The sequence below is a fragment of the Rhinolophus sinicus genome, linkage group LG15, assembly GCF_036562045.2.
Source record: "Rhinolophus sinicus isolate RSC01 linkage group LG15, ASM3656204v1, whole genome shotgun sequence".
NCBI lineage: Eukaryota > Metazoa > Chordata > Mammalia > Chiroptera > Rhinolophidae > Rhinolophus > Rhinolophus sinicus.
This window is the reverse complement of record NC_133764.1, coordinates 44692423-44716935: the sequence shown is the minus strand read 5'-3', so window position 1 is coordinate 44716935 and position 24513 is coordinate 44692423. Positions and strand designations below refer to the sequence as shown.

The 24513-nt window shown below is 41.3% G+C and overlaps 1 protein-coding gene across 2 annotated transcripts; it reads left to right on the top strand.

The window, feature by feature from the left end:
• On the top strand, positions 1 to 24513 carry CALCOCO2 (calcium binding and coiled-coil domain 2). Of its 2 annotated transcripts, XM_019740661.2 has the most exons (14): positions 41 to 138; positions 3209 to 3260; positions 6432 to 6621; positions 11177 to 11279; positions 11437 to 11570; positions 12400 to 12525; positions 15189 to 15277; positions 16336 to 16405; positions 17384 to 17506; positions 17767 to 17853; positions 20165 to 20260; positions 21805 to 21940; positions 22941 to 22969; positions 23489 to 24513. In XM_019740661.2, the coding sequence occupies exons 3-14, from the start codon at positions 6442 to 6444 to the stop codon at positions 23663 to 23665; spliced, it is 1350 nt and encodes a 449-aa protein (XP_019596220.2). In that variant the 5' UTR covers positions 41 to 138; positions 3209 to 3260; positions 6432 to 6441; the 3' UTR covers positions 23666 to 24513. The 2 variants fall into 2 exon arrangements, with proteins under 2 accessions (XP_019596219.2, XP_019596220.2); XM_019740660.2 differs by lacking the exon at positions 3209 to 3260 and having other exon boundaries at positions 1 to 138.

Below are 24513 nucleotides of genomic sequence, written 5' to 3'. Positions count from 1 at the left end.
GGCTTGTTGACCGTTGTGACGTATAGGCGGGGGTCAGACGGGATCAGTTCTCCCTGGGATTTTCGCTCCTACCAAAGTCCCCTTCCCTGCTGTGTTGCAGTTTTGTTGCAGTTTCGCCGCCGCCTGCTGCTACCCCTGGTGAGTCTCTGGAGTGAAGTAGGGCAATTAGTGGCACCTGGACCCTCGTGTGCCCCAAGTCAGACTTCCAGTCCTGGAAAAGAACTATGGGCGGTAGAGGTGTGGCTCGTTTCGGTTTTCACCCTTTTCCGTCTTTCTAGGGTGACAGTAAGAGGGAGTGGCGTCATGGAGCCACTGCAGCCCCTTCCGCGGCCTTGAAAGGTTGAGGGACAGTTTTCGCTCGAGGAGGGCAAGGCCTCAGTGCTTGTGGCTGGGTAGGAGGCTCCTTGGGCAGAAGGGACCCCACAGACAGGAGTGAGGGTCTTGACGTCACAGCGTCATGCCCCCCTCCCGCGGGCCGAGGTCCTAGTGGTTTCTTAATCCCTGTCCTTGACATCATAGCCCTTTGCTTCGAGAAGGAGACGGGGCTCTGCCCAGTTCCCCCAGGCAAGTTACTTTCTCTGTGGGCCTCTTTTTCCCTATCTCGAGTAGGCTTGATCACTAAAGCCCCGTTTCCTTCAGATGAGGCCTCTGTAATTGGAGGAGGTGTTCTAGGCAGCCGAGAAGAGAGCAGCTGGCGTGTGGTGACCTGCTTCTCTACCGTCATCTCCCAGAGCCCCTCCCACTGCCACCATCAGGTCAATTCAGTTTGGGGGCTAATGTTCCCAAACACATGATTTCAACCTCTCCTGGGCATGTTAACTTTTTTCTGTCACTTGGGTTATTTGCTCCTGATGCAAGCCAACAAGAGGCCATGGTTGGAGCTGAGTAGAATAATACACATGTTACACAGTAAGTCTACACTTAATGTGGTCACAGGTTTTGCAATTTTAAGCTAAAGAACCTATAAGCAAACCAATTTTACCATAGGCTAATGATATAAACTAAATTAAGTTCCTACGGCATCTCATCAACGTTACTAGAACTAAATGATGTTGAACAAAACATTATTCGAGGACCTGCTGTATATTATAACTTTTCTCCATTATTGTAAAAACTGTTTAAAGCAAAGGACTTTTTATGTAGTAGGTCTTTGTAGATAGTGTACAGCACGTGATTAAGGACCACCCAGGTGACTCACAGGTGTTTTCAGAGGGCCTCTACCTGAAACTCTACCCTTTGGCAGACATGACAGCTGTGGAGTGGAAAGGACCCTGAGAAAGGTGGTCAGTAAGAGTTCCGTAGCACTAATAAGTCGTATTGGCTTTCGAGTCAGGTAGTATATCCAGGGCTCTTTAAAAATGTTGTGCTTATTGATATAATGCCACGCCTCCTTAGTTTCTTAGATGAAAAGAGAGACAGTTAAAATGAACTCTTACTTCCTTTTTCATTCACTTAGGATCATCATTATACCTGGAAATTTTCTTAGAAATTTTCTAGCCTGATCCAGGCATTTTACTGATGAGGAAACTGACGCCTAAAGGGAGGTAGTGTGACTTGGCCAAGACCGCAGAGCTTGTTAGTGGCAGCACTAAGGCAGAAACCCAGGTCCCTTGGCTCATGGTCTAGTCCTGTTTCCACTACACTACAAACACTATCACGACCCTCGTCACTTCAGGGGTTATCATAGTCAACCCCTTTCAAGGAAAAAGTGTAAAATCTCAGTCAAGTAAAATGGAAATTTAGTAAGCAGCTTTGAGCTTTTCAGTTTCTTCAGCTGCCTGCATTCTCATGTCCCAGAACTATTTGCCAGTCCAAACAGTTGGTCATGAATAGTATTTAAAGCTTCCTGGGGGTATACAATTTTTCTAAAGCACTCTGAAAGATTTTATGTAAGGAACTAGAATGAACTTGGAAAATTTGAATTAGAGCAAGTGGCTTAATAATTGGAGGACCAGTGACTGCATCTTTGCTCTTGTTCCCTGTCTCCGGCCATCTACAGACTCAGTGTATCCATTGTCAAGGTTCCCTGAAGCGTAGCTCTGTGTCAGCATCTCTTCCTGGGCCAAGGAGGAGAGGGACTCAAATCAGTTCATTCATTTGCTAATTGCTGATAGTTTAGAAAGTTAAGTAAGCGAAAGGATGAAGGAATTAGATTGATGTGGTTTTGGTTTTTACTTGTCTTTGTTTTTACTGTTCCCAAATGAAGAATTGATTTGCATTTATTTCTCCCTTGGCTGTGGAAGCATTTGGTTTTCTTCCGTGAACTAATCCAGAGAAACTACCTATACCCTTTATTTTTCTTGAAACGTGCCCACTGATATAAAAAGCTAATGTAAAAATCTTGGACATTCTTTAAGGTAGAATTTTAGTTATTTTTCATAAAGTTATTTCTTCTTCATGGTTCAGCATACATGAGGAAAAATCTTTAGGAAAATTGGTGAGTTGATTGGGTTGAATATTTGCATTGGTAGGATCTAGAAGCTCATTGTTAGGAACCAGGAAGCTTTACATTTAAATTTTTTTCTGCTAAAAAGCTTACCAGTGTAGTTTAAAATTCACTCAGAATGAGCAGAAGCGGAACTGGCTGTTGTTCCTTTTCATCAGGAGAACATAAGAGAATCTATGCCCTTATGGAACAGTCCTGGGAGTAGTATATTAGGCTTGAAAGCTCATTAGATGAAAATGTGTCAGATTTTCCTAGAAGCCACGAGCCAGTTCAGGGGACTTATTTTAAAATACATTGCCTATTATTACCCACCTCCGAGGACCCTAATCCTTTTGAAAACTGAGCTGAAAAAAAAAAGTAACAGCAACCTCAGAGTCTAAGTAAAGTGCCTGTGACAGTTTGTGGAATCCGCATTATTTTCCCATGCTTGATGGTTTGTTTTTTAAAATCCCTATTTGTTTTCTTTCCCCTGGTCACTCCTTATGTGGTCAGTCTTTGACTTGAGAGTAAGAGTAAGGAATTAAGTGGAATACCATTCCACAATTTCCAGGGGGCCTAATTCACCCCACTGTTTTTTTCTTGACTCAAGTAGCGCTCTGGGCTTCTAACTTTAACTTTTGCTCTTCTTATATCTCTTCTCCCTTCCTTGCCTCTATGGATGTGGCCAGAATTAGAAGTGAATGGTAGCAGGTTCTATAGTGGGAAGAGTGATTAAAGGAAGAGGAAGTTGATGCTTAAGTCTTTCTAATTTTCCTTCTACAGCCTCCTTGCCCCCCTCCACAAAAAGTCATTTCTAGACTGCTTTGTCAGAAAGGTAATTTCCCATTTCTCCCAGGGAATTTTATCATTGGGAGGGAGGGAAGGCTTTAAGGATCACTGACCTTAAAAATCAGTAGATACCTTCCTTCCAGGAAAAGTCAAATGAGGTACCTCTTCATTGACCCAGGTCAGGTTGGCTTGGTTATGCTCTCGGTTTGCCTTTTTCATCCTCAGCTTCGCTGAGAAGCAGACAAGGGAAGCTGCTGCTGTCCTCCCCTCTGCCTGCCTCCTCACCCTCTTTCCCAGTCTTGGCAGAGGAGAGTTTTTATTTCAAGAATGATTGAGTTCCGAATACCCAGAGTGCCATTGGGTGCCCTCTGCGTCCTGGGAAGGTGATGAGATCTCTGAAATTGGAAACTTCATGGAGTCGCTTGCATTTTTGATAAGCAAGGAACCAAGACTGTTGACTTTTCCAGACAGATGATTAGGTTTTCAGGTGAATGAAAAGAGATAGTTTCCATAGGCTACACTCAAGCCTTGACATGAGGTCTTCCAAGTCATTTTGAATAAATATGCTGGCCTCTCTTCAGTGTCCTGTTCATGAGCTAACTTATAGATTGTTTTTCTAGTAAGGAAAGAGAGGCTATACCAGGCCCGCATACCCTTGGCTGGTCTTGCCTTTCACAGTAGCCTCCATTTGCAAAGCAGCTTGCCAGAGTTTGAGTGTGTGAAAGGTGGGTAATGGAGTGTGAATTTTATGGGTCCTTAAGGAAATCAAATCTGTGCCTTTTGTTTTTTTGGCACCATGCCACTTGAACCAGCTCAGCCAGCTGAACCAGCTATACCAAGAATTGACATAGCACTTGGAGATTATCATCTCCTCACTGTATTTTGAAAAAGAGAAAGCTCAGAAACTGCAGCTTCTCCAAGGGTAGCTAACAAATTAAGAGCAGGACCATCATTCACACCATTGTTTACTACAAAGCCCCTTCCTTCTATTTTTTGATGAATTACATGCATATCTTATTCATTCATTTAGTCATTGACTCAGTCAGCGATCACTGGGGACTAGGCATTATATCGTGTATGGTAGATAATGTTATGAAGGAAAAGAACAGGGAGGGTGGTATGTAGGATGATAGACAGGCCCTGAAGTCATTCCTACGAGAGTGTTTTTCAGATCTGTAGTCAAAGGACAGATTAAGTTATTTTATGTGCTCAGATAAATGGTGCCCCAGGCTTAGGACCGAGGGGATATGCTGGCCTCAGTCTGACTGGAGACCACTAGGAAAAAGAGGTCTCTGAAGGCTCAGAAGTCTCCTGCCCACCCTCCCATAACATCTAAGAGCTCACACAGGCAGCAGCTTATCATGAGGAACAAGTTCTGACCTAGACAGCAATGTGATCTCTCTCTTCCTTAGAAAAACTGATCTGAGGTTTGAGGTTGAGGATGTGGTTAAACTGTGTCACAAACCAGAAGAGGTAGTTCAGTGCCTCAAAATCCCTTGGCCTTCTCTGTGGAAAAAACTGACTTCTGGGGGAGTTGGAAGAAGAGGCCTGGTTGCTTCCAGTTCAAAATAAAACCAGGAAATAAGTAGGGTGGGGCAGGGCTAAAAGAGCTACTGTGTTTTTTTATTACTTTTTTATTTTTAATTGTGTGTATGTGTGCATGCAATCTTCCAACATGCTCCAACAGCTGACTTTGTAAGGTGTCATGTGGTGTTTGCATATGTATAGCTCTTTATCCATCTGCTGTGTAGAGCTGCAATATTGTTTTCATTTCCCAGTAAAATTCTGGGTTGAGAATCAGGGGCTCACTAAATGGTAGACCTGGGAGGCATTTAGAAGACAGGGCATGTGACTTTTGAGGGGCAGGAAGTCTCAGGTCTTAACAATCCAAAAGAACTTTGTTCTTTTAACTATTGTTTTTACATCCCAAATAGTTTCCTATCCTTGATCACATTTTATCTGTGTTGTGACCTAGAAAGGTGAAATACTGGTTATAATCCCCATTTTATAGATAGGGATCCAAACTTGCTTGTTGTCCTCCAAACATGGGCTGCATTTTTCTGTTTCTTTGCTTTTATGCATGGTGTTTCATTCACCTAGAATTTCCTCACCCCAAACCTACTTGTCAAAATCCTAATCTTCCTTGAGGGGCTTACCTAAGATTCTACTCACTTACCCAAAGCTTTTCTGCACTTTCCTTACCAGTAGCATCTCTCCCTCTTTTGAACCCAAGAGCATTTTGCACTATTCCATCCATTTGGCAGTCACTTGTTTATTCATCTAAGCTCCATATTGGATTGGGACCCTTTGAGGGCAAAGACTTGCCAAAGAAATAAAACCTACAACAGCAGTAATAAACACTAACATCTGTTAAACCCTTTCTTTGTGCAGTTTCTGTGCTAAGTACTTTATTCTCTCATTCAACATGTTTCTACCTGGTATGATGTGCCTACTCTATGGCAAGTACAGATTTAAGGACTAGACATTTTACATTATTTACATTATGCTCACACCAAAAAAAGTGATGTAGATGTTATTAGCCTCATTTTACAGATGAGGGAACAGATATGGAGCCGGGTTAATTAAGTAAATCACCCAAGGTCATGCATTGAAGAGGTGGTGAACCTGGAATTTGAACTCCCACCATTCTGATTTCAGAACCCATGCTTGTCACCACTGCATGTCAAATAGTCTCCTCTCATCCCTGTCTTTTTTCCTGTACCCATCCCCAGCTCCTAACAGAGTGCCTTAATATATGGGAGGGCCTAATGATTATAGGATAAATGGAATTGAATGGAGATGCTGAAATCTAGAGAAATTGACATTCTGAAAGTCACAGGTTTATTAGGATGAAAACTCTAGAATCTAGGTCTTACAATTCCCAGCTCAGGTTATTTTCCTCTAGGCTACCTTACTTAAGGCATTTAGAAGTAGGGAAACTATTTATGAGCAGAGAATAAGGGTATATAAGGGTGGTGGTAGTGCCTATGGTGAAGAGGTCAAAGATATTCTCAGAAAATTCTTACAGCCTAGGAAGTACACACAAAATGCCTGAAAATGAAACAGAAAGCAAGTTGTGTGTATGATCTCAGTACTAGTCAGGCTTTTGCTTTTGCTGACTTGTCTAGAACAGAATGTTCCCTGGGTGAGAGTCCAGAAATCTCCAGTATTTCATAAAACCCTTCTGAGCCTTATTCTATCCCATATCTCATAACAGGAACCCCACCATGGAAGACACAATAGAGGACCCCCCCACATCAGCTGTCTTGCTGGATCATTGTCATTTCTCTCAGATCATCTTTAACAATGTGGAGAAGTTCTATGTCCCTGGAGGGGATGTCACATGCTATTACACCTTCACCCAGCATTTCATTCCCCGTCGAAAGGATTGGATTGGCATCTTTAGAGTAAGTGGTCAACTTAGTACCAAGTGACTAGGATCTAGAGGTGAATCTTCATGATCTGACTGTGCGATTGTCTGTGTATTATGAACATTTTGCATATTATGTCTGGCCAATTATAAAATCCTAAACTGACCTCCCTAGCACTTCCCCCTTCACACACCAAACTGTGCTGTGGGACTCAAGTTTTACTTTCATTTGCAAGCGAAAATAAGATGGCAAATCATACAGTCCCCAAGTTTGATTATGCCCTCAAAGGCCGAACGTAATTTTTTTAATTATCCTATTTTGAAATATTTGTCTATGACTTGACTGGGATGAATGGCCCCTTACATAATTTCTGTGACTTTAGACATCACTTTCTTAGAGTGTTTCATTTAATGTGAGGATTACAAATTTGAAAAGGATGTGGAGAAGTTACCTAGTTCAACAGACTGCATCCAAGAAGTTTGTCCGTGAATAAGTGTGTCTTGCTTTTTTGTAAAGATTTCAAAGGATGGAAGGTTTATGAGGTCCCTCAATGACCTCTTCTAGTGTCTAATCACCTTCTCAGTTCAAGTACAGAAATGGTACCTTTTTATTATAGTCAACTTACTCTCTCTCTCTGCTTCTCCCTCATCTGTGTCTGTCTCTCACCTCTCTCTCTCTCTCTCCCCCCCACCACCCACACACACACCATAATGACAAATTGTCCTATTTCTGGAGACAGGAGATAAAGGTCAAATTAAATAATTTATATTGTTGCGCGCCAACGTCAATGACCTTTGTTTTGACACCTCAGTATGTCATGTGTTTATTTGCCAATGCTGTTCATCCTGAAATCAGACATTATTCTTGACTGCACTTTGAAGGCGCTCGTGCTTATTCCCATCTCTAATTGAGTTCCTTTTTCCGTTTGGAATACCAAGCTAATTAATAGAGCCATGGTAGCTGGTGCTTAGAGGTAGGGGTAGTAGACAACCGAAGGACACTGGCAGGTATCGTGACAGCTTCTGAGACTGCAGGATAGGGAAACATTAGACCAAAAGATGTTCTAACACAGAAAACTGCCACACCACAGTGTTTTGTATTTTGGAAAGAAGAGGGTAGTTGTTTTTTTCTTTCCCATATGTAGCGAAATTGTCCAGTAGAACTTTCTACAGTGGAGCTATACCTTCACTGTCTAGTACAGTAACCTCTAATGTGGCTATTGAGACTTAAAATGTGGTTAGTATGAATAACAGGATTTTAAATATTTATTTATTTAAAAATATTTTTTATTAGTTTCAGGTGTACAGAACAACATGGTGATTAGACATTTATATACCTCACAAAGTGATAACCCCAGTAAGTCTATTACCCATCTGACACTGTATATAGTTATTACAACATTATTGATTATATTCCTACATTGTTATTAACTGTATTCCCTATGCTGTACTATATATCCCTGTGACTATTTTTTTAAATTATAGTTGACATTCCATATTATTTTATATTAGTTTCAGGTGCACAGCTTAGTGGTTAGACATTTATATAATTTATTAAGTGATTCCCCCGCTAAGTCTAGTACCCACATGACAATGACGCTACACATAGCTTTTACAATATTATTGACTGTATTCCCCATACTGTACTTTACCTCCCCAGGACTGTTTTGTGACTGCCAATTTGTTCTTCCTGATCCCTTCACCTTTCTTACTCAGCCCGCCCATCTAGTAACCGTCAGTTTGTTCTCTGTGCCTTTGAGTCTGTTTCTGTTTTGTTTGTCATTTATTTTGTCTAGATTCCACATATGAGTGAGATCATTTGGTATTTATCTTTCTCAGTCTGACTTATTTCACTTTGCATAATACCCTCAAGGTTCTAAATCTTATTTATTTTTAATTAATTTAAATGTAAATAGCCTGATGTGGCTAGTGGCTATTATATTGGACAGTGCAGGCATAGATAATAAAAGAAAAAGGAGGATTCAAAAATTACTTATTAGTCTTTGAAGTATAATCTGTAACTTTTTAAAAATTATGTTTCTGTTTTGCATACACTGATTGTATTCCCAAAGCACTTAGCAGTTTCCAGTGAGTACTTCACCATAAACCAAATGAAAATCTTATGCTTTTTAAAAACAAATGTTTAAAAACATTTAAAAAAAAATGCATCTATACTTGAAATGCTTCATGCATTTCAGAAGTATTGCCATGCCTCAATAAAGAAATCGTGGTTAATCCAAAGAATGGCCTCTAATGTTCATTGTCCGTAAAGGTATTGATTTAAACACCTATCCTGAAGCCTGAAAAAAAAGTTTTAAGAGTAACAGAGAACACAGACTCTTTGAGAATATACAATGTGCTAGATGTTTGATGAGGTTGTGTGTGTGTGTGTTTTCTGATCTAATCCTCATAGCACAGTAGTCCCCTCAGGTAAGTAGTATCTCTTGAGCACAGATGAACATAATGAATATACTCAAGATGGTGACTTTCCCAGGGTCTCCCAGTGAGTAAGTGGTGAAGCAGGTTTGTTGCACTCCCAAACCTCTCTGCTTTTCCGCCTCTATTCTGCTGAATTCCTTTGAACAACAAATGGTAAAATAGAGAACTAAAAGTTGATTGAAGTTTCGTGTCCTTCGTATGTCACTTCTAAAGCTCGCCCAGTCTGGAGTTCTTACAACGTGGTCTTAATCGTATTCCATAAACTCCACATCAAGCCTAATGCTGGTACTTCCTGGCACCAAGTAGGCGCTCAGGAAATGTGTCTGGATGTGCTGTATGTTACCTCTTCTCAATACAGCAAAAGCTACCACCCATGATCGAGCGTCAAGTGGGTGGGAGTCGGCTCTCCTTCCTTTACTGCATAGTTCTGTGCTCCATACTCTCCATTACCTGGGCATGTAAGTGTTTCGTAGGTTCTGGAGAGGGGAAATACTGTGCCACGAGAGGCAGGCTGGGACCAGGACTCCTCAGGTGGAGGAGCCAAGGACAGAAATTGCAGGTGGCTAGAAGGTGTTTCCTTGTTCCAAGGCAGCAGTAGTTCTTAGGCCTTTCCAGATGATATTTTGGTCACAGTGCATTAAGAAACTCCAGGATGTGAATGAAGACTCCATAAAATTCCTGTTTCCTGCACCACCGCAGGCTGCAGGGGCTCTGAGATGCTTACAGCAATGGGGTATGTATTAATGAGACACTAAAACATGCCCTAGTATGTCCTGATGAGCTTTCAGTGTAGCCTTTTCAACCCTGCTCTGATTCCTTCGTATATGGAATTTATTTTTAGTTCTTTTTCTTCCCACTGGGCTCAGGCAGGGTCAAAATTTGGCAATAAATGTAATTTTGCTTCTCATCTGCTCAGTGTTCTCCCCTTGAAGACACAATGGCTCTCTTTCTATTCTCTGATGTGCTCTTATCTTCCAGATATGATTTGAGCCATCTTTTACCTTCTTCACATTTAGTGAGACTATTTTCCACTTAGCCAGCGTCTACTCCAAGGCATATTTTACGGTATCCTTATATCTTATGACTTACTGCATTTAATACCTAGACGAGGCCTTAGGAATACCAGATTGTTATTATTTTTATCACCAAAAACCTTCATGAAGCATGCATTAAGAAAAACACTATGGGAGACTGGATGGCTCAGTTGGTTAGAGCACAAGCTCTGAACAACAGGGTTGCCGGTTCGATTCTCACATGGGCCAGTGAGTTGCACCCTCCACAACTAGATTGAAGAACAATGACTTGGAGCTGATGGGCCCTGGAGAAACACACTGTTCTCCAATATTCCCCAATTTAAAAAAAAATTAAAAACATTTTAAACAAAAACAAAATACTTTAGAAAAACAAAATATTAAAAGGAGGGGTGGCTGGTTAACTCAGCTGGTTAGAGCGTGGTGCTGATAACACCAAGGTTGCTGGTTTGATTCCCGCATGGGCCACTGTGAGCTGTGCCCTCCTTTAAAAAAAAAAGCAAAACACTAAAGGAAAGAAAACTATATAGACTGGACTCAGTTATCTGGTGCCTCATAATCTAAGAAGCCTCTTGCCCCTCTACCCCTGACACATTATTCAAAAAATGCATTTTTTAAAATGCAGTAGTATGACCAGGCTAGTATAGGTGACCAGATTGAATTGGGCACAGAAAAGGACAAACCAATGGAGCTGTCAGATCCGGAGTGCTTTCTGATGGAGAAGTTCCAAGAACACCATTGCAAGAGTAGTGGGATCGAGGTTCGCAATCCTATAACTTTTTCCCCCAGTCCCTCTCAGTTCTTTGTCTGACTGGGAGATATAATTTCTGGAACCCTTGTCGTGGATGTTGAGTCGCCAGTTTTCATTTCCTTCTAAAGCAGATATTTTGAACTCTGTGTGTGTGCCAATTTTTAGTTGTATCAGACATTTTACCACATATGATTGTCATAAATCAAAAAACAAGATTTGATCCACGGTGGGTAGATCTTGTCATAATGAACTCATTCTATTGAATTTTCAACATACATAACAAGTAAGTGCATTTTGAGGAGACACAGCCCAAATAAGGATTTTCCCCTGAGCACTTCCAGCTGCTGAACGAGAGCCTCTTGTCATTACAGGTGGGATGGAAGACAACCCGTGAATATTATACCTTCATGTGGGTTAATTTGCCTACTGACCTACAGAGCGAATCCACCAAACAGCAGGAAGTACAATTTAAAGGTGAGAGAAATACTGGATCAAAGGTACTGAAGACAGTTAGCAGCCAAGACTAATTCATTCCCTTGAACTTGGGCTTTCTAGAGCAGATGAGACTTCCTGGTTTTTAGTTTTCTGAATAGACCTTATTTTTAGATTATAAATCATTTTGTGTTTTCAGCTTATTACCTGCCCAAGGATGATGAGTATTACCAGTTCTGTTATGTGGATCAGGATGGTGTGGTCCGGGGAGCAAGTATTCCGTTCCAGTTCCGCCCAGAAAACGAGGAGGACATCCTGGTTGTTACCACTCAGGTCCGTAAATATCTCACCTCCATCCCTTCCTGGCAGTAAGAGTAGCAATTCCAGGATAGGGTGGAATTTGAGTCAATAAGGCTTTACTGAGTGTCTGACAGATGCTATTGAGAACTTACACAGCACCCACTCAAGCCCACTCAGGAGTGACTTAGGGACATTTACAAGAATGACAGCAAGGGATTTCTCCTTTCTCTAAAGCTACTGTTCCTCAGTTGGCATTCAGTGATTCCCTTAACTTCTCCAGTTACTTAATTTTTGTCATCTCCACGTCTTATCACCACAGTGAATTGATCAACTCCTCTGAGGAGAGACGTACCACATCTTTGCATCTGTCAGTTCTGACCCAGAGTCTGTCATGCATGAGTACTAGATTCACTTACTCACTCAGTTACTTATCGGGACACCTACTTTCCCTCCAGCATGATAGTAGGTACTGGGGACGCGGTGAAGAATCAGTTAAAACCTGTCGCTGGCCTCAAGGAGCAAAGTCCAGCAGGAGAGACAAACAGTACTAAGTGTTTGCAAGAAGAACCTACGTTCTTCTGTCGTTCTTCCTTTTCACTTTTTATGGCCTTAATTTTGTTTCTCTTTCTTGGTTATGGCAGGCTCAGTGCTACAATCATACAGACGTACTCTATTACCCCTTCCCTCCATACTGAGGCGCTGCTCCCATTTGGCACACACAGATGTCATTACAGTGACTGGGAATCATCCAGACCCTTGACATCCCAGGCTGTAGGAATTTTCTGCTAGAGGGATTTGAATATGCACTGAGCTCTAAAGGGTCAAATACGAGTGTGTGAGTGTATGGAATGCTCTTTCGTAGGGTGAGGTGGAAGAGATTGAGCAGCACAACAGTGAGCTTTGCAAAGAAAACCAGGAGCTGAAAGACAGCTGTTTCAGCCTCCAGAAGCAGAACTCAGACTTGCAGACTGATCTCCAAAAGATGCAGGTATGGCTGCTGGTTAGGGGTGAACTTGGAGTGTGCAGACCAGAGGAGTCCTCTTATCCAGCACTATTTTCTCTTTTACTTGTGATCTCCCTCCCTTATACTAATATCTTTGAATAGGCACAGTATTAAAAGTTTCACATGGATTACTTAAACTTCGTGGTGAACCTTTGGAACAGGTAATATTATTATCCCAGTTTTAGAGATGAGTAACCTCTCCGAGGCTCAGAGAGGTTAAGTAATCTCTTACACAGCTAATCAGTGATGGAGCCTGGATTCATACCCAGGCAGTCTGAGGGCTTCTCCCCATTGCCTATTTATAAGTTGAAATAATTTTCTTTGATTAGCTAGAACATGGACATCAAGAGAGAAGAGAGTATTAAATAAGGTGCGATGGGTTATCCAAACTCGTTGCTGCTGCTTTTTAATCATCCTTAAAATCAGCAGGTGGTGAATGAGAGTTGATAATGCTAGAAGCTGAAGTGGAGAGTTTTCTCTAAATACTATAAACTAATTACACTGGGGTTATAACTTAGATGTTTCCAGAACACACAGACCTTGGCAATTGCCACCTGTAAAGCCCTTGATCTACAAGTGAGAAAACTGAGGCGCAGAGGAGGGGCAGAGAGGTCTGTTTAGGGATCACACTGAGCTGGGACTCACTTCTCTTGACTTCCAGACAGTGCTCTGTTCTTTATACTTTGCGTCACACAAGTGCCTGTGATGTCCTCTGCCCTTGACTGGTATAAAAGTGTTCATGGGAGGTCCAGGCTGCAGACCTGGCCTGTCCGAGGCAGTGAAAGAGCAAACAATGGTGGAATAGATATAACTCACAACTTGGCTGTCAAGAACCAACATCTGGCCAGGAGCCCTACAGCCCAGCCCACCTGCCAGGTTCTAGCCAAGGAATCAAAGGGTCTGGGTTCTTGAGATAGCTCTCCTACATACTTGCTACCAGTTATAATGATGGCAAAAGCCAGTATTTATTCAGCACCTACTATGTGCCAGGCACTATGAGCACATCGTTTCACTTAATTCTTACAACAGCCCTGCAGCTCAGAGAGGTTAAGTGTCTTGCTCAATGTCACAGTTTGCGGCTTTGGAACGAGCTGGGATTTGAACTCAGACATATGTGTGTGTGTGTGTGTGTATAGATATAGGTGTGTGTGTGTATATATATATGTGTAAATATATATATATATGTAAATATATATATATATATATATATATATATATATATTTTATTTTTTTTTACTTTTTTTTAACTCAGATATTTATGTTAAAGCCCAAGGGTTTTAGAGCCAGGATCATACAGTGGTTAAGAATCAGGCTGTTTCTCCCACTTATTGTTTGATAAACAAGAAATTTCTTAACATCTCTCATGAGCCTCAGTTTCCCTCCCTGTAAAAAGGGGATTGATAATACCTGTTTTTTCAAAGAGATACTAGTAGTACACCCATGTCCATAACAGCATTTTTCTCAATGGCCAAAGGGTGGAGGCAACCTTTGGTATCCAGTGACGGATAGATGGATAGACATATCATAGTGTGGACATACAATGGAATATTGTTCAGCTTTAAAAGGGAAGGAAATTCTGACACATGCTGTGACATGGATGAACCTTGAGGACATCTGGGATAAAGTGAGTCAGACAGAGAGAGATATATACCGCATGATTCTATTTATATGAGGTACCTAGAGTAGTCAGCTTTGTAGAGAAAGAAAGTAGAATGGTGATTGCCAGGAGCTGCGGGGAGGGAAAAATGGGGGGTTAGTGTTGAATAGGTATAAAGCTTCATTTCAGTTCTGCAAGATGAAAAGAGTTCTTTCAGTGGAGGTAGTGATGGTTGCACAACAATGTGAATGTACTTAATGTCACTGAATTGTGCACTTAAAAATGGTGAAGATGGTAAATTTTATGTTAATGTGTATTTTACTACAATTTTTTAAAAAGAAAAAAATGATTTAAAAATGGCTATAAACTAAACATGTTTAAATTGTGGCTTTAAAAGCAGGGAGTCGTTATTGACACACAAGGTTGGCTTCAGTGCAGAATGAAACTGGGAAAGAAAAAACAAATGTTTAAGACCAATATGGTGGCCACTAGATATGTGAAATGTGGTATATTGTGATGTGCTGTGAGCATAAAATATATACCGGACTTTGAAGACTCAGTACGAAAACAATATAATTTTAGATATATTGGGTTAAATATGCTATTGGTAAAATTGATTTTGTTTCTTTTTACTTTTTTAAATGTAAACTTTTTAAAATGGCTACTAACATTTTTTAATTACGTATGTGGCTTTCTGAATTTATTGGAGAGCACTTTTCTAGGAGAAAAGCAACATTATGTTATCCACTGCTGTGTCTGCAGTGCCAAGAACAGTGCCTGGTGTGTAATAGGCACTCATTAAGTATTTGTTTAATGAATTAATGGGCAAATATATGCTCCAGTGGAAGAACAATTAAGGTAGATGTGTTTTTAATATGGAAAGAACATATTAAGAACATTTTAATGTAGAAATCCCTTTACTTGGATATTTTATTCACTGCTGTATCATGCGATGTCTGACATATAATATGTGCTCAGTAATATTTGTTGGCTGCCTGAGATACTAAACTATCTTAGAAATGGTCTGTCCCTTTGACATTTCAATCTGTAGGAGGAGCTAGAAAGCCTAAGGAGCCTCAAGAAGAAGTTGGAACAGAAGATGAAAGAGCAGGAGGACAGTTGGGGGGCAGAGCTGCTTCAGTGAGTGTGATTCTTGGATGGGAGGACCTGCTGTGTTATAGACACCCTTAGATTTCTAGAGTTTGTTAGAAAACAGTCTTCCTATTATGACAATGATAGGTGTGATTCTCCCCTTTGAATCATGAGCCTTTGATTCTAGGTTAGAGAATTAGTGTCAGAATGGTAAGGAGAAATGACCTGAATTCAAGTATTAATGTTAAGTATTGAATATACTTGCACTTTGAGGTCAGGAAGCCAAAACAGGTTTGAAGAAAAGAATAGGGGATTTTATTCATTTTTTATTATTTTCCTTTTTTTCCCCCAAAGATTTTATTGGGGAAGGGTAACAGGACTTTATTGGGGAACAGTGTGTACTTCCAGGACTTTTTTCCAAGTCAAGTTGTTGTCCTTTCAGTCTTTTTAAGGAGGGCGCAGCTCAGCTCCAGGTTCAGTTGCCGTTGCTAGTTCAGGGGGTGCAGCCCACCATCCCTTGCAGGAGTCAAACTGGCAACCTTGTGGTTGAGAGCCCACTGGCCCATGTGGGAATCGAACCAGCAGCCTTCGGAGTTAGGAGCATGGAGCTCCAACCACCTGAGCCACCGGGCCAGCCCCAAGAATAGTGGATTTTAGGGGTAGCCAGTTAGCTCAGTTGGTTAGAGCGTGGTGCTAATAGCTCTAACCAACTGAGGTTGCCGGTTCATTCCCTGCATGGGCCACTGTGAGCTGCACCCTCCTTAAAAAAAAAAAATAGTGGATTTTAAAAGGCCTCTACCCTGTTTTCCCGAAAATAAGACCTAGCCAGACAATCAGCTCTAATGCAAAAATTAATACAAGACCCGGTATTACATTTATTATATTTATTATATTATATATTAGACCCGGTCTTATAGTAAAATAAGACTGGGTCTTGTGTTAATTTTTGCTCCAAAAGATGCATCAGAGCTGATTGTCCCGCTAGGTCTTATTTTCGGGGAAACACGGTAAAGGCTTAGCGCTAAGGCAGCCTTCCATCATTGAAGGCCTAGGGGAGCCAACCTGCCATCAACATATATTTCACATAATCATCTCCACCTCCACAGACTGCGAGTGCAAAACCAGAAGATATCCTCAGAAAATGAGCAGATGGTAGTCAGAGTGGATCAGCTTCAGGTAGGTGATGCCAAACCTTTGCGCAAGTATGTTTTCTTAGCCTTGCCACCACTCCTCTCTCATGGCCCAGAAAGATGCATTTCATTGTACTGAGTGCCTAATGGTGTACCTTTCAAAGCATGAGGCTAAAGTTTCAGAGTGTGTGTTTTCTGTTCTTGACCCCACCACACCCTTTTTTTTTTTTTAAATAGTCACAGTCCACAAGGAACTGAACAACTTGTTCGGTTTATATTTGTCATGAGCTCAGGTGGATGACTGTCATCTATACCAATGGTTTTCAAACTTCTTTCTTTTAGCTATAAAATCTTTTCAACCAAAATCTTACTCAGAAGCCTGGAATGTAAAGCAGAGAGCAGAACTGCTCTCTTTCTAGGAAGCTGTGTCTTAAAGAAGGGCTTTAAAGAGTGGTTTGTCGAAGTTTATTCAGTTGAGTCTTAGATTCTTAGGGTATAAGATAGAACTGTAAAGGGAAGAAGTTCTAAAGGATATTTGGTAGTTGGGAGTTGCTAGGGAACATACATCTCTTTATGTTACTGTATATTTAAAAGCATTATTCCTGGTTAGCTTTCCTTCCTTATTTCTTTCTTTCTTTCTTTCTTTCTTTCTTTCTTTCTTTCTTTCTTTCTTTTTTTTTTTTTTTTTTTTTTAAAGATTTTATTGGGGCAGGGGAACAGGACTTTATTGGGGAACAGTGTGTACTTCCAGGACTTTTTTCCAAGTCAAGTTGTCCTTTCAGTCTTAGTTGTGGAGGGTGCAGCTCAGCTCCAGGTCCAGTTGCCATTGCTAGTTGCAGGGGGCGCAGCCCACCATTCCTTGCGGGAGTTGAACTTGCAGCCTTGTGGTTGAGAGCCCACTGGCCCATGTGGGAATCGAACTGGCAGCCTTCAGAGTTAGGAGCATGGAGCTCCAACCGCCTGAGCCACCAGGCCGGCCCTTCCTTCTTTATATCTTGACTGTATTCACTATTTTTTGCTTTAGGCCCAGCTGTCAACTCAAGAGGAAGAAATGGAGAAGTTTGTTCAGGAAAATCAAAATAAGACACAGCAGTTGGAACATCTGAAAAAAGAGAATGACCAGCTCTTTCTCAGTTTAACTGAACAGGTAGCGTCCTGGAAGGAAATAACATTTTTTAGGTATTTAAAGAGATTATATATATATATTGTTCTATCTTTATCATATCACTCTGGGAAGGGTCCTAGAGGAAGCCATCTGAAATAAGGTATCTCATGGCTTTTCTCAGAAATTATTAAGAGAAGACTTGCTTCTTTTCTGCATCCTGCTTACTCATTAGCTCAGCAGGCCCTTCCCCAGTGCATGCATGCATGTTTCCAGCAATGGTACTGAAATGTGTTTTCGTGCAGAGGGAGTACCAGAGGACGCTCGAGCAGACAGTGGAAGAGTTGAAGCAGAAAGAAGCTACTGCAGCGGAGAAACAGCAGGAGTTAATGGCATGTCTGTCTTTGGATGACTATGTGGGAGAGAGTCTACAGAAAAGGGGGATAAGGGTCTATTTTCAAGTGATGGAAAGGAGAAATAAGACAGATTAGGCTAGCACTTACCGCTGGACTTTTTATACTCTACCCAAAAGGACTGAGAATCTGCGATTTAAAAATATTTAGGAGAGGTGGGCATTTCTGATGTGTGATGGGTAATAAAGAATATTGGAAGTTAAACTTCATGACAAGTTGTAGTAAACAGAGCCTTGGGCTAGGAATCACACAAAATAACCCTATCCCCTTCTTTTTTTTTTTTCAAAGGAAATTTAAAAAAAATTTTTTTTTTAACTTTTTATTTATTTATTTTTTAACTTTTTATTTATTTAAGTGTGTTTTTCCAGGACCCCTCAGCTCCAAGTCAAGTAGTTATTTCAATCTAGTAATGGAGGGCGCAGCTCACAGTGGCCCAAGTGGGGATTGAACTGGCAACCTTAAGAGCACAGCTCTCTAACCACCTGAGCTAACTGGCCGCCCCCTATCTCCTTCTTAAAGAGTTACTGTGCAGGTAGACAAATTAATGATTATAGTGTTGAGCTCTATGATTGGAAAATATTACAACAGTCAAAACAAATTTTGTTTCAATATAATATTAGATATTATCATGATAAATTATTCTGAGCTATAGTAAGATGATAATAAAAGTTTAATTGACTAATAATGCCTATAATATATTGTTGGAAAAGAGGCTTTATGGTGATGACAGCTACCTCCATGTGGCAGGTATCGTGTTTTCCCGAAAATAAGACCTAACCGGAAAATAAGCCCTAGCATGATTTTTCAGGATGACATCCCCTGAACGTAAGCCCTAATGCGTCTTTTGGAGCAAAAATTAATATAAGACCCGGTCTCATTTTCGGGGAAACACGGTATGGTTTTCGTGGAGTATTTTTCAAGACCCAGGGGCTCCCCAGCTGTCTAAAAGCAATTCTTTATTCCTCATGCATCCAAAAGGCCCCTAACTATGAGCACTGTGTCTTACACTTCAGTAGCCTAGGAACAAGACAACAGCAGTGGAGGAGCAGTTAGTACAAGAGGTGGAACACCTAAAGGCAAAGGTGGAAGAGCCTGTTTCTTAGAGAAGTACAAAGAGTGTCAGCGGCTCCACAAACAGATCAGGCAACTCAGGGCTGCTGCGCTGATAGGTGACAGAGATAAGGGGCCCAGGAAGCAAGGAGTGTGAAGGTTTGTGGTTCTTAAACGAAACCCAGAGGATCGTACACCCTTGTTAAGGAGAGAAATTTATCTTTCTGCTAAAAAGAGGAGGGATGGAGTGTGTGGCCAGAAACCAGCCTGGGAATCTCTGGAAACAGGCCCCAGCTCAGCCATGGGTCTCAGAAGGTTTTTGTAACCATTGAGCAGGCTTCTGTGCAGACTCAGATAGTCCTTTCTTATTTTTGCCTTTTGAGGAAGTGAAGCAGGACCAGAAGAGCCAACAGGAGCCAATGGGGATGGGGAGCCAGGAACCTGCAGTTAGCACTATTATCGGGTAGCCCCTCTCTCATTACTACCTCAGGGTTAGCTAAAAGCACACAGCAGTTTGGGTACCAGCATTCAAATAAAAAATCTTGAAAAAACCCCCACTACTGGTAGGATTAGCTTAAAGTATTTTTGTGAGGTATCCGCACGTGTATGTAGGTAGGTAGGCGATGGGAAGCATTGAAGCATGCCTAGGGGCTTGGGGTCCATGAAACTCATCAGGTCAACCCATCATACTGGGAAGCCCAAGACTCCAGTGTGCGTTCCCAGTAGCCTTGGATAAATGCCTTCCAGGGTTCCTTCCTCAGTGTAACTTGAGTCTACATGCCCATCCTCACACTGCGAGGGAGTCACTCCAATCTAACTCTTAAGTGCTTCACGCTACATTGATTGAGATGTTTATTCAAGACAGAAATGACTCTTTCTATGGTTGGGTGGGATTAAACCAGGTTCCATTTTCCCCTAATTTTGATAAGTCAGTCTTGAGGTTTTCCCCAAGCTTACTGTTTCACTCTCTGGTCACTTATACTCCCAGCGAAACCAAAAGAAACCCGCATCTCAATGCCAGCCCAGGCCTTTAGGCATTTTAAGTCTCTTTTCTGTGAGTCAGCGTCCCCTCCACAGAAACACTCGTCCCTACCCCAGTTCCCTTCTTCCCCACCTCAGTCCCACCACTTTGGAAAGCTAGAGCCTCTGTGATCTCCTTGTTCTACAACGCCCCCCCGCCCCCAATCCATGATTACCCTTGTGATCCAAATCCTGATTTTCTTTTTTTCATTATTGACAGGACAAGAACTTGGACTTGTCAAAAAGACTGAGTGAGAACAAGATTATAGGCGACGTTCTGCAGAGAGAGAAAGAGAGGATTGAAAGAGAAAATGATGTAAGTGTGTAAAAGGGTAGAAAACCCCAGGGGTTTAAAGGGAAGGAGCGGGGTGACCCAGAGATGTGGTGATAAAATAAAAAGTTAAATAAAAGAACCTCTTCCTGGACAGTGGGGGAGACAGTTGCTTCTAAACCGAGTAAATTTAATCAGTTTTCTTAATCTACCACAAAACCCTCTTTGTTCTATGACAAACTTGTTTGCCATAGCAATAGTCAACTTGAAAGGAAGAGCCTTGGTGAAGATCTAACTTAACTATTTTTGGTTTTAACTTCACCATTATTGTAAGTATTGTCTTTGGAGTGTTAACATCCTACGTCACTTTTATGCTAGCTGAGGAACCCCTTTCCTTCAGCCCAGCGTTTTCCTCTTTTCTGCTGCCAAACCAGGAGCAGAAGTGGTCTGTACCAGTGGTCTACCCATAGTAGGCCCCTAATAAACACTCTGCATTCATTCATTCACTCATCAGTTCATGCATTCATCCAACCAGTATTTGTTTTCTGTTGCGTATTAAACACAAGTTGTTATTTGATTGATTGATTGAGGATGATGGCAGCAAATGAAGTGGTTGCCCTTGAAGCCGCTCTCATTTTCTTATGGGGCATCAAAGCATGGGTGTCCTCGTATTCATGTTATTCCTAGATCTACCCCTCCGGCATTCTCCATCTCTGCTCTCTCTCTGACCATTCTGGGCTACACCTCCATTTCTACTTTTCATTTCATTATTTATGCCAGTGTGTTTCAGTATTGAGGAAGGCACTTGTTGTCTATTTCTGGCCCTGTCATTGTCTACCTTTTAATTTAAATAAGTACCTATGCCTTGACTTTGAAATCCCTGTTTTCCTGGGAGAGTCTGATGGGGCTGGGCAGGGGTGGGGAGGAAGTGCGCACACAACTTACAACAAGAAGGAGAAGATCTGATATTAGGAAGTTTTATTAAGAACTATAATAAAGCCCTCTTAAGATGTTAATGGGCAGTTGACTAATTTTCTGTTTTCTAAGAATTTTAAATGCTGTCTGCCCCCGTTGTAATTTATTCTCTCTCTCCCTCGCTCCCTCTCTTCCTTCCTTCTTTTAACTGTCTCTGTTGATATATTTGATGGGATAAAACATAAGGAAGGGGAAATTATATCAGATGAATATTCACATTATGTAAAAAAATCGTTCTAGGAAAGAGACTAAAAGAAGCATTTTGCTTTCAATAATGTAAAACAGTTTCCATCTTAATATAGCTCCTACCACCCTCACATAGCCACATAACTCTTGTACCCCCTTCAGTTGGTGTGTATTTAGAGATTTAAAATTCTATTTTGCATTAATCTAAACAAAATTCAGTATGTATTTAAATTCAGATCTCAAGAACTCAAATCTTTGGGGTATGGAGGCTACTGCTTGCCCTTTTGAAAAATCAAAAGGTTTATCATTTCCTGGGTTTCTCCGCATTATTAAGAACAACCTGTAATTGGGCATGCCCTAGCCAGTTCCTTGGGGGTCATTCTCTGTTGTTGTCTTTCAACATGTCTTTATAAATATTCTATCCTTAGCTTTTGAAGAGAGAGAATGGCAGATTGATGAGTTACATGGGCCTAGATTTTGACTCTTTGCCGTATCAAGTGCCTACTGCAGACCAAGGAGGCACAGGACAAAGCCCAGGACTTGTCTACGGAAACCCATATTCTGGTAAGACAGTGTTGCCATTCGAGGTGAAACGCCCCTGGCTGCTTCTCTTCCCCCCACACAATTTTTTTTTGTATGAGATGCTAATTAAGGACAGTCTCATTGTTAAGACTTGCTGGGCAGAAGCTGAGGACCCAATAGAAAGATTGCCAGGCAAGAAGTGTTAATTGAGAAATAAATCTGAATCTAGAAGACGCAAATCAGATCATTCGCCTAGAGGCAGCATACACAAATTGAGTCCCGTGGCTATATTCCAAATATATAAATCAGAGAAATGTGTCTGAGTAGAAGATAAACACATCCAAAGCTGAGGAAGCTAATTAAGGTTTGGAAATGGAAGCACAAGAGATGGGTAATGCTGCCCAGGAATGGGCAGTGACAGTAGCCACCTGATGGCCTGACCAAGGGTAGGAGCATGCTTCACAGGCACCCCCGGTCAGGGAATGTCCCCCACTCACGTCACTCAAGGACCGGGGGACCGATGTCCTTGCCAAACAGGGAACTTTCCTCTTTTATCTCCCAAAGCAATATGATACCTCATTTGTTTTTGGACGGTTTAAAGCAGTCATGTTCTCTCAAGAGTCACAATCAGATCTTTGCCGCAGGCAGGGGTACAAGTTTATTTTTTCTTTAAAAAGATTTTTAAGCATTTAATTTGGAAAATAACTGGAAGGATTTAATCTTAAAATCTATTCTCAGATGGTCTCCTTGTTAAATTGTTACTATTTTTATTAAAATCTCCTTTTCCACACACTGAAAATAGGTTTATTGTTTTCTTCTGATTATGTAACATATACGTAATATAGTTCATTATTTTTTTCATTTTTTCCCTTATCATTGACCTAGACACCCTCCATCAGAAGTAAATGGTTTATATGAGAGATAAAGAGTCAGAGGCAGTGGGGAGAAAGGAAACAAGGGGGTTACAGAAAACAACTGCTATAACAGTTAGAGAATACAGGGATATGTTTTCATGGACTGAAACCTTTTTTATTACCCTCAGGTGTCCAAGAAAGTTCTGCCCCCAACCTGGTAAGTATTTTGAATCATGAGGTAGACCACATCAAACCCTTGAGAAAATTTCCCTTCCTGCTCCAATTCATAGGAGAACCATAGGGAAATGGGTTCATTTTGATAACTCCAGAAGTCAGCTGGGTCAGTTTGTTCAGAGCCCAAAGCTGAGTGAGTCTTTTGAGGCGGGGAGAAGAAATCACAGTTCATCCATCAGCATTCCGCTCAAGAACTCCACTGTGAGTTGAGTTTGGTGGCAGGACGAGGGAGGAAATGTGAACCAGGCAGCTAGCCAAACAAGGTATGTCCAGTGCCCCTTCCAGGCTGGAAGCTATTTAACTGCTTCAGTGACATTAGGTCCTTTCAGTCCTGGGATTGGAGGAATCCGCAGTGAGTATCTCCAAGTGTGAATTTGTTCATTCATTCTCTATGTCTTGAGCACTTACCATGGGCCAAGTATTATGCTAGGTGCTAAGGATATAGTGGGAACTAAGATAGATGTGGTCTCATTTTTACTGACCCCTTTGTTCTTCCTCTCAGCTCTCCATCAAGAAATGCCCCACCTGCACGCCAGACTTTGCTGATGACATGTGTGATCACACCTTGGAGGAGCAGCACATCCAGACCCTTTATTTGACTTGTCCAATTTGTGACAAGAGCTTCTCAGCAAAAGAAAAGCAAATCTTTGAAGACCATGTGTTCTGCCACACTCTATAAGTGTCCTAGCCTCTTGGATCTATACTGTACATAGATTTTATATAGTAGGACCTATAGCTTTTACTATGAGTGTGACTCAAGATCCTGCCTAACCTGAAATTATTAGGGATGTATTCAGTCCTGCTGCCCTAAAGATAGAGTTATTTCTATTATCTGAAGGATCGTGTTAAGGGCTATTACTTCTATCCGTGTAGGTTACCATCTTTTAAAGCACAGAACTCTCACTTATGGTGCCCATTCTTCCAAGGGCCTTCAGTACAGGGGCCCGGGGACAGAACTGGCTGTTCACAACAGGCCTGACTCAATTACTAAGTGATTAGTTTTCCAAGTTGTCCCACAGCCACTAAAGGCAGTGTATTTGTACTCAGTCCTCAGTCCTAACCCTGGGGCTGGAGATTGACCAGAGGTTGAGAATTTCTTCTTCTTCTTCCTCAGGCCTCTGTCTCCAACTAATTGCATTAGACTAGCCAAAATATGGCATGGCAGAGAACTCAGGCATCCAATTTGGATACCAAAGGTTTCTTTTCTTGATTTCTCATTTCCCAATAGAAGCACCTTATTCCCGAATCATGGGCATGAAGTATTATTTCAATCACAGAAAGCCTTTCTCTCTGGATACCTCTGATTGGCATTTTCTACTTTGATATTTCCTATGCACATAATTTTTATTGTTGTAAGTCCTTTCTTAATGGTTGGTAGGCGTTGTTAGAAACTGTATGGGTTTGCAACTTTCTGAACAGGTGAGTTTGAATATGGATACGACAGAATAATGAGAACTAACGTTAATCTCTTTAATACTAAAAATAAACTAGTCCTCTGTTTCACGGACTTTGGTAATTTAACATAAA